The sequence below is a fragment of the Pteropus alecto genome, unplaced genomic scaffold (genome assembly GCF_000325575.1).
Source record: "Pteropus alecto unplaced genomic scaffold, ASM32557v1 scaffold109, whole genome shotgun sequence".
NCBI lineage: Eukaryota > Metazoa > Chordata > Mammalia > Chiroptera > Pteropodidae > Pteropus > Pteropus alecto.
Window position 1 is genome coordinate 10,378,575 of NW_006494608.1, and position 11,369 is coordinate 10,389,943.

The 11,369-nt window shown below is 35.9% G+C and overlaps 1 protein-coding gene across 1 annotated transcript in view; it reads left to right on the plus strand.

Annotated features, from left to right (window-relative positions):
- The window catches only part of FBXL13 (F-box and leucine rich repeat protein 13), a 257,446-nt gene that overhangs the window by 76,100 nt on the left and 169,977 nt on the right, over positions 1-11,369 (plus strand). The window contains 2 exon segments of the mRNA XM_025041933.1: positions 4,512-4,607; positions 9,793-9,925. Of these exon segments, the coding sequence (XP_024897701.1) occupies positions 4,512-4,607; positions 9,793-9,925 (229 nt within the window).

Below are 11,369 nucleotides of genomic sequence, written 5' to 3' on the forward strand. Positions count from 1 at the left end.
GCATGGGTAGCCCTCAGAACAGGGATGACAAGAATAGAGTTAAGAATTTGGCTTGTCCCAAGGGATCTTGCAGATGCCATAGGTCTAGTACGTTAAGTTCCAGAAAAGCTGCTACACTGGGCTCATCATAGGAATGCTAGGGGTTAGGACAGTCTACAGCAGCCTTGACAAATATGGACTGTGGGACAAATGTGGCCCCATAGCTGTTTTTGTATGGACCTCAGATTAAAGAAGTACAAATTAGTAGTTGATAGATGATCACAGAGATGGGGAGCACAGCATAGGGAATGCAGTTAGCATTAATATGTTGGCTAGGTAGAGGGCCAGGAAAGGGAGGGAGCAATTGGGGGGATTGTTTTATGAACTATATAGATGTCTAACCAATGTACTGTATACTTGAAACTAATTTAAATAAATACATTTTAAAAAATAAAAATAATTCTTACATTTTCAAATGTAAAATGTAAAAAAATGTTGAAAATGATCATTCACCTTTTGGTGAACAGTTTGCTCAAAGAATTGAGGATATTGCCACTTGGTCCGCGAAGTATAAATATTTACTATCTGGCCCTTTTCAGAAAAAGTGTGCTGACCCCTGATATAGAGTTAGTAATCTAGAAATACTGTAGGTAAGTAGAGAAATCAGAGTTGGCGAAAGCAAGATATTAAGCAAATATCAACATCAGCTCTGTACTCAAGCCAGCATGTTTGCTCCCTACTTCGATGATCTCTTGAATGGTGGATTGGCAAGATGTTTGCTACTTAATAGTCAATCCTTCCCCTCTTCTTTGCTAGGAGAACCTTGATTTGGTTCAGAAATCCACTCTCTGAGCTTCCCACTGCTAGCCTCACTTATCCATCTATTTATATTTATTGAAAACCATGATTTCCCACCCCAATTCCAATCTAACACTACAAGATTGAATTCAGTTTTTTCCTTCCCATACTTGTTGCTACCTTCTCCTAGAACGAAGAACCTGGCTCCCAATTTCCTAATATTTTAATTTATTTTTGATCTGTCAATCCCCTCTCCCTGCGTACTAATTTCCCAATGCCATGGCCACTTTTCCCATACAAATGCTGACCTTATGTAATTCTGGTTCTGACATTCCACAGTCCAGTCCTTCATCCCATCTGTAGACATACTCCTTACCCCACTAAGCTTCACCTCTAGCCCACAGTGTGATTACCTGCCTTATCTCCCCCTGGAGTCCCTACTTCCTGATTAGACCACTTTCCTGTGCACTTGTGCTCTGATCCCCATGACAGACCAGCTTCTTCATGCTGTTGGGGCTCCCACATTCCACACCATGCCCTTCTCCCAAACCCATCTCACTTGAATGCCCACCTTCTTTGGACATCTGTACTAGGCAGCAGTCCTAATGGATGTTCTCTTTAATTTGCTTGGGCTCTGACATCCTCCAATGGGAGAATCTATTACTCACATTCCATGCCGATGCCTACTTTGTTAGCACCACCTAATGACTTTAGAAAAAGGAAGGGAACCAGGTTCTCCCACAGCTCTATCATTCTTTTGTTCCTGGGCAGAGGACCAGGCCTACCTGGAGGTTATGATAATAGGCTTTGGCACATTAATGTGTGTATAATGTGTGCATAATGAACCAAAAATGAACTTTTAATTTTTATTATATTTTATTTTCCATCAAGAGAAAGGATCTTTTCCATTTCTCCAACCGTAAGGTATGGTCTCTTGGTTATAGAACTCATTAACAGACTCACCTACTTAGTCATTGGATAGAAGTTCCAGTGGATGGTACCTGACTTAATGAAAATCAGCTTTTCATTAAGGAATGTTTTTTATCAGTTTAAATTTTCTTGTTTTACAAGCCTCGAGAAATAGACCTTGACTTGATAGAAACACCTTCTTCAGCTTGACTAAGCAACTTTAACACTGCATTTTGTAAACTAAGTGCTACACAGTTGCTAAGAAGGTATTGCTACTATTATGTGACCGTGCAGCTGTCACGTAATTCTGTGATGCATAAATTGTGTCTAATTTAGAAAATTTATACTATCATTTTTTTTCTCTAGAGCCAATAGTGCCTGGATTTATTTTTGTTTTGTTTCCATTGTGCCTATAGCAAGTATGCCTAACAAGTGAGGGGTGCTGTTATTACTGGAAAATAGGAGAATAGTTCTTTTCTTTGAGAGCTGGCTCACCTTGAAAGCCTGTAATTACAAAATCTTAGAATTATAGAATCTTTCTTCTAGAAGGAACTCAAAATTCATCTCTTCCAAAAGGTTCCTCCACTCCAAGTCAGTATCCCCTCAGTAACACAACCGATGCTCTAGCATCGTCAGTGAACAAGAGCACTTCCCAGTTAGCCCACTCTATTTTAGCTCTTCCTTGTGGAATAGATGTTCTGATACCCCAGTACCAATCTAACGCCACAGGTGTTAGAGCAGGGGTCCCCAATCCCCGGGCTGCAGATTGGTACATGTCCTTGGCCTGTTAGGAACCAAGCCACACAGCGGGAGGTAAATGGCGAGTGAGCAAAGCTTTATCTGCATTTACAGCTGCTCCCCAGCACTAGCATCATTGCCTCAGCTCCACTTCAGATCATCAGGCATTAGATTCTCATAGGAGCACCGGTCCCTGGTGCCAAAAAGACTGGGGACTGCTGGATTAGAGAATATATTTAGTTCTCACCATGAACATTATAAATTCTTTTCTTTTGGAACTTGCTTGTTTTAGAGAGCAGAGAATTAATTACAAAATCTTAACATCATAGAATCTTTGTGCTGGAAGAGACTGGCTTAGAGGTTTTTCCTTATACAAAGCTAAAATCTATCTGCTGTTGATTTCCTTCCAGGGATCTCAGTTCTAGCATTTGAGGTCAGAATGAAAATTTCTGCACTTCAGCCTCCTGGTGCTTCAGTTTATTATCAACATTTCATAGTCTCCCCATCCCACGAACCATCCTTGGTTCCTTCCAAGAGTGTCCTTCTTCTCCACATGAATCAGGTGGCACACATGAGTCAGGTGGCACACAAAGTGGACGGGAGGCTTGAAAAGTCTCAGACTCTAGGTAGACTTTTCTTGCAGCTGCCTCTGTATTTCTTAACTGGGATCGTAACTACCAGGATTCATTTCATCAACTTAGAGGTGGAGCAGATTTTCTTACACTTGTGAATTTTTTTTCTTTGTCCTTTTCCTGTTAGGGTTGCAAGGTTCTTCTCTCATCTTTTGCCCTCTTTGTTAGACTAGGTGTCTTAATTTTTCTCTTACTAATAGGTAGGTTTTTTTTTTTTTTATTTTTTTTTTTTTTATTTTTTTTTTTTTTATTTTTTTTTTTTTTATTTTTTTTTTTTTTATTTTTTTTTTTTTTATTTTTTTTTTTTTTATTTTTTTTTTTTTTAAATCTCTCTCATAATCCTGGATTTCTTTCTCTAACTCAGTTACGACTTCTAGCTTCGGACATGCCTAGTAACTTTCTCTGTCCCTGAATGACCAGGAAAAGCTGAACCTATTTATTATGAAAAGCAGTAACCATCCCCCAAATTTCCCCATCTTGAGCAATCATAGCGTGAACAACTTATTATGAATCTGGGTTTACAAAGATTGGTGCCTTGGATATTTTCCCTATTTTCTTGAAATTTCAGTTGTGCTTTTTAAAAATATGTTTGTTTTATCGAGTAGAAAAGTGATTGCCAAGGCCTTGGGAGTGGGAGAAATAAGGAGAGGTTGGTAAAAGGGTTAAAACTTTCAGCTATAAGATGAATAGATCTGAGGATATAATGTAAAACATGGTGACTATAGTTGATAACACTGTATTGTATAATTGAAATTTGCTAAGAGAGTATAACTTAAATGTTCTCTGTCTCTTATACACACACACTGAAATAAATATGTGAGGTAATGGATGAGTTAATTAGGTGGGTGGGGAATCCTTTCACAATGTATATGTGTATCAAATCACCACAATACATACTTTAAATATCTTATATATCAATTATACCTCAATAAAGCTGGAATAAACGCATTTTAAAGAAATATTTTTATAATGTTTGTTTTAGCACTTACTGATGTTTTGTAGCAAGAAGATTTCCAGATTTTCTAGTCTACAATTTTTTTCCTGAAATAGAAGCCACGGTAGGTTTATTGATCTTTCCCAGTTTAGTTCAGCAAGCAATTATTTAATGCCTTTTATGTACGAGGTACTATTTCAAGAAATCACTAGTTTTTTACAGGAATTCCACTTACATTAAAAAAAAACACAATAAATCTGCCTATCTTTCTCACCATCCTTCTGTAATTATCAATTTAAAAGATTATATTATATAAAAGGCATCAACATATAAGTTATATACATATAATACTTTAGACAAATCCCTATCTTCAGGTAAAATTCCAGCACTTAAACCCATGCTTCTACAATGTAGCAATTACATTATCATTATTAATAGCAAAAAAAAAAAAAAAAGTAAGTGGAAGAGTTACATCAAAATTTATCTTTTTCAAAATGTATATTTCTATTCTTTGTGTTTAGGTTTTCCTCTACCTCAGTTTAAGAGATGTGATAATATGCAGTCAAGTTAGTCACTCCTGGATGTTGATGACACAAACAAGCTCATTGTGGAATGGTGTAAGTAGACACTACCTGAAGCTACGTCTTTACTATCATGTGCCACTTAACAATGGGGATATTTTCTGAGATATGCATGGTTAGGCAATTTTGTTGTTTTGTGTAAATCTCATAGAGTGTACTTACACAAACCTAGATGGTATAGCATACTACAGACCTAGGCCATATGGTATAGCCTATTGCTCCTAAACTACAAACCTGTACAACATGTTACTGTATAAAACAACACGAGATTAAATCAAACACAAGAAAAAATAATACAAACAAGAGATGTGGTAAACGTGAGGTGTATGAGGCTGCTGCTAGCATAACACTGGATATTGTTTTACAACAAACTTTTTTTTATATAAGTAGAAAAAGTACACACTAAAATAACGATAAAAAGTCTAGTGTACTAAATGCATAAACCAGTAACATAGTTGTTTATTATCAAGTATTATGTACCATATACAGTTGTATTTGCTATGCTTTTATATGACTGGCAGCGCAGTAGGTTTGTTTACACCAGTACCCCACAAGCGTGTGAGTAATAACGTTATGCTCAGATGTTACAATGGCTATGACATCCCTAGCCAATGGGAAATTTTCAACTCCATATAATCTTATGGGACCATACTCCTATATGCAGTTCATCATTGACCAAAACATCGTTATGCAGTGCATGACTGTATTTTAGTTCTTAAAGGAGAATGGACTGCTATAAAGCCAAATATAGTCACTGCTACCTTCTTCCCTGCTCCCCACTATGTGGCCACCAAGACTAGGTCCACTTGTTTCTCTTTTGTGCAGGCATAAGCCTGAAGGACGAGATAAAATGGTATTATTTTAACAGATACAGTGTTAGTATTTTCTAATTTAAATGGTAGAAAAAAATTGAATATTATTTTTGGATTGAAACAAAACTCCATTGTATCTGTTAGGCTTACCAGTGCCTAACTCTGGATGCTACAGAGATCAATTGAAAAAATGCAAGTAAATTCCTGAGTGTAGAGCCTGTCTGTAAGTAGTATGCAATAAATATTAGCTACTATTATCAGTTCAAAATCATAACAAAGTAGCTAAAAATATGGAGTGAAGGAAAAAAAAAACTAAACATGAAATAGGGCTAAAGTATACAACATATAAACAAAGCTCGTTTGATATTCCTAGTGTGTTTGCATGCACATAGACACACATATGCTCAGGCATTTTCTAGTATGGACTTCAAGGCTGGCATCTCTGTACTATTCTTGTCATCATACTTTCTTCATACCATTTTTATAACCTAGAACATGCCTGTGTTTCTCATTCCAAAGACACAATGGGGAAGAGGTCTCAACCAACAACAAAAAATAGGCATGTATTATCCCTGATGACCTCTCTTTTTTGTTTTATGGATGATACTTTAATCTCAACAACTATAATCATTTATGTCATCAACCAATGTTGCAGTGACAACATTTTTCCTGTTGCCTAAAATCCAGGTAATAGCTGACTTTCCCACTGATCCTTAAATACTGATGATTGGAGGATTAATATCACATGCTCAGACTCACCTATGAATAGATGGCCAAGGCCATTCTGCAGAAACTCTAAATCTTACACAAAGAAACCAAGAGGAGCTGACAAGGGGCTCTAGCTCCATAAGTCAACTCAACATCTTTATATCCCACCAGAGCACTGTCCTATTGCTTTGCTGTACTGTTTTCTTCTCACCTTGTGTAACAATGGCAAGAAGAAAATATGCTTTTGTCTTAGCTAACCCATCTTAGCTAACAAATTAAGTATTCTCAGCTTAAATTTATTTTTAGTTTGAGGCAGTTATTCTCAAACTTTACCATGTAACAGAATCATCTGAAGGGATTGTTAAAACAGATTGCTAGTTGCCACCCCCAGAGTTTCTGACTCAGTAGGTCTGGGGTAGGGATTGAGAATTTGCATTTCCAACACGTTCTTGGGTGATGCTGATGCTGCTGGTCCCAGGACCACACACTGAGAATCACTGGTTTAAAGTAAGAAATCTCTTTCTTATGTGACAGATTATGATGTTACTTTTTTCCTTTAGAAAAATTGCAAAGAAGAAAAAAGTGAATCCAAATGGTCTGGAAAAGGAAGAATATGTTCAATATTAGGATCAGAACAAATCCTGCAGAAGCCTGGCAGAAAAACACATTTTTTAAAAATATTTTTTTTAGTTTTTCAATTACAGTTAGCATACAATATTATATTAGTTTAAGATGTACAACTAGTGATTAGACATTTAGTGATTAGACATTTATGTAACTTATGAAGTGATCACCCTGATAACTCTAGTACCCAACTGACACCATATACAGTTATTACGATGTTAATGACTATATTCCTTATGCTATACTTTACATCCCCATGACTATTATGTAACTACCAATTTGTACTTCTTAATCCCTTCCCCTTTTTCACCCACTCCCAACCCTTTTCCCATCTGGCAACCCTCAAAATCTTCTCTGTATCTATGAGTTTCTTTACATTTTGTTTATTTATTTTGTTATTTAGATTCCACATGTAAGTGAAATCATATGGTATTTGTCTTTCTCGATCAGACTTATTCTACTCCTCACAATATTCACTAGGTCATTCCATGTTGTTACAGATGGCAAGATTTCATTCTTTTTTATGGCTTAGTATTATTCCATTGTATATACGAATCACTTCTTTATCCATTCATCCATTGATGGATATCCAGGTTGCCTCTATATCTTGGCTACTGCAAAGAACACATGGATATATACATCCCTTCAAATGAGTGTTTTGAGTTTCTTTAGATAAATATCTAGAGGTAGGATTATTGGGTCCTTCTTTGTCTTTTGTTATAGCTTTTGTTTTAAAGTCTATTTTGTCTTGTATAAATAAGTATTGCTACCCCAGGTTTTTTTTTCCATTTTCATGAAATATCTTTTCCATCTTTTTACTTTCAGTCTGTGTGTGTCTTTTAATCTGAAGTGAGTCTCTTGTAGGCAGCATATGTAAAGGTCTTGTTTTTTTACTCATTCAGCCACCCTCCTTCTTTTGATTGGAACATTTAATCTATTTACATTTAAAGAAATTGTAGATAGATATGTAGTTGTTGCCATTTTATTACTCATATTTTTGATCTTTTATTTTCTTCTTCGTAAAGAAGTCCTTCTAACATTTCTTATAATACTGGTTTGGTGTTGATGAACTACCTTAGCTTTTCTTTGTCTGGGAACCTCTTTATCTGTCCTTCGATTTTAAATGCTAGCTTTGCTGGGTAAAGTAATCTTGGTTGTAGGTCCTTGCTTTTTATCACTTTGAATATTTTATGCCTAGCCCTTCTGGTCTGCAAAATTTCTGTTGAGAAATTGATTGACAGTCTTATGGGAGCTCCCTTGTAGGTAACTAATTCCTTTTCTTTTGCTGCTTTTAAGATTTTTCTCTTTGCACTTAACCTTTGGTATTTTAATGATAATGTATCTTAGTGTGGGCCTCTTTGGATTCATCTTGTTTGGGACTCTGTGTTTCCTGGGGTTGTTTGCCTATTTCCTTCACCAGGTTAGGGAAATTTTCCATCATTATTTCTTCAAATACATTTCGATTTCTTGCTCTCTCTTCTCCTTCTGTTACTCCTATGATGCAAATGTTGGTACACTTGATGTTGTCCCAGAGGTCCCTTAAATTATCCTCAAGCTGGGAACGGGGAGGGCTCAACAAAGAAACAATGGATTCTGCCAGCACTCATGTCTGGGAGAAGCTGCACTTCCAGCCCTCGCCTTGAAGCCAGACAATTTAGTTTTTCCCCCATATGTCCCTGGTGTCTTTCAAGCTGCTATTCCAGCACCAGAGCTCAGAGCAAGTGAGTTTGTCAGTGAATAATTCTGTAAGTGAGCCCTTTAAGAGGAACGCCTAGCACTCCAGCTGCCCATCTCACTCAGCTACAATATCTGCTGATTTTCCAGAAGTTGCCGGGATTTCTCTTCTTAGCACTGGAACTCTGAGCTGGGAAGCCTGGTGTGGGGCTGGGACCCTTTGCTCTTCCTGGGGAAACCTCTGCAACTGAAATATCCCTCCTGATATTTAACTGCCACACATGGCTGTTTGACCTGTCTGTTCAGCATTGCCACCCCTCATATCAGTCTTGAGTTGGCTTTTTCTGTATTTCTTAGACTTTAGGTATCTTTTCAGTTAGACTTCAGGCAATTCTCAATGATGGTTTTTATGTAGTTTAGTTGCAATTTTGATGTGGTCATGAGAGGAGACCAGCACGGTGTTTACCTACTCTACCATCTTGACCAGAAAAACACCAGCACTTCTGCCCAGAGAGCTCACTGGGTAAAGATGGGGTATAGATAATCACATGGCCTTGATGAACAAAGCCAGGATAGGAAATTAAATTTCATTATGTTCAGCAAATTTCTCTTTCCACAATTCTATGTTGCCCTTCATCTTTATTTTTGCCTTTATTTGTGAACTCGAATGTGGCACAACTATGACAAACATGCAGAAGGAATTGCTTTGTTTAGAAGACAAAGAAATTGGATGTTTATAAACTTACCCTTTCTGCTGAAACTTATTATTATTAGTGCTATATCAATGTTGTTATTTATCAACAAGCCCCGGTCACTCAGATCTCACATAAACCTCTGTGCTCTTCAGTTTTACGTACAATCAACCAGTACACTCAGGCTATCCTTCCTTTTTTTTGAAATTACCTCTTTTAAATTATAAGTTATAAAAGGACCATTATAAACCACACCCTCTAAATTGTCTTTCCCATAGTCATCATATTCTGTGCTCATAAAACAAGAAGCAGAAATATATGAATAATCAACCTAGGATGCATTGACATTGAAGTGGGGGTCAGCCTTGGAGCTCACCTGGGATGATAGGGGGGCATGCAGGCCACTCCAAGACAATTGACCCAGGTTGGGGTGGTATAGATATGAGGCTCCCACAATCACAGCTGTTAACCTGGACCGGACATTTTGAATCTGTTTGTAATTAAACCCAGGAATGACCACAAAAAAATCTGTTCATTATTAAAGCTGGGAATGACCATGAAAAATGACAAAAAAAAAAACAACAAAAAACAACCCTTCAAAATGAGTGATGATATAAAGAAATTTTAGTCCTTGATGGTTTATAAATATTAAAAAAAAATTACACGCAAAAGATCTTTTCATTTTTAATGTCTTTTGTTTTCCCTTTTTAGATTGATTTTTCTGTGGTAAAAGACTTGATCACAGATAAATGTGTGGTGTCTACTTTGCAAAAGTGGCGTCTAAATGTGCTGCGCTTGAATTTTCGTGGTTGTCTTCTCCGACTGAAAACTTTGAAATATATTAGTAAGTATGTTAATTTACAACTACTTGTCTTGCTTTCTTGTATTTTAATTCAACAAACAAGAAGAAAAGTAAAAATTAAATGGAAACTTCAGTTACGGGCCATAAGAATGCCAATTATGATCATCTAAAAAGCTTATAATATAGTCTGCTCTTACTGGATTGTATATCCTGGGGGCTGGTTCTTTGTCTATTCTAAGTGACCACTTTTTGGGGGATCTAGCATTTGTCTACTTATGTATCTTCCATCAATTTATCTTCTAAAAAAATACAACATAAGAACATATTCTCTTTTTAAAAATTCTAACAATAGATAGTAAAAGCAAAAACCTCCTTTTATCTCACTCAAACTCATTCACTTACTCAAAGGTACTCCATCCATATTGTCAGTTTTCTAACAGTTTTTTTTTACAACATTTTATATATATATGTATATATGTATATACATATATACATATATACATATATAGGATTTTTATATATGAATTTTGGGGGGACACAGATATTCAATCCATTGCATATATCTTTTGAGGTGCATTTTTCACTGTTCACATATATTTCTGGAAATGAGAGAAAAATAGCTCAAAAAGTATACATCCATATTAATTTCACATGATCAGAAAGAATGCCCTAAACATATGTAAATATCAACGTGAATGAGTCTAAATGTATTAATGGGTGAAAGTAATTTGCACAATGATATATATAATTTAATACTACTTATATACAATTCTCAATATGCAAAATAATACTTTATATTTTGGATTAATTTCAATAATATGCATTTTTAAGGACCCTCCACCCCTCCCCCTTGACACACACACATCATGCACATATACACACAGAGCAAAATATAAAAAGCATTCATAGAGATGAAAAACTGCAAATGTAAGACAGTGGTTACCTCTGAGTTTGTGAGAACTGAATGAAATGGGAAAAGCCTCACAAGGAATTTCAACCGTATTCGCATTTTTTATTGAAAAAATAAATAAAATATACAAAATGGATTAATTCTGATTATTGCTGATGCTGAAAAAAGATATAGTTTTTTTGTGTGATATTGTTTCTAGTCATGTACTAAACTGCCTTGTCTTCTTGGTTATATTGGTTTGTTAGTTGATTCTCTTGGGTTTTCTAAGTAGACTCTCAGATCATCTAGAAATATTAACAGTTTTATTTCCATTCATTACTATGCTTATATCTTTTATTTCCTCTTTTTCAATAGCAGGAACATGCAGCTAACTTGTCTTGTTCTTGACTCCTATTTTCCATATTTTTAATGAGAATAGTGTTAATATTATTACATCTTTTAATTTCTCAGATACACTATACATAGGGATATAATGTTGTTACCACATTTACAGCACTTATTTTCTGCACATTCTTCATTCAATCTGGTCATGTCTGCTTTTGAATTTTTAGGAATTGTTAATTTCTGATCCACCAA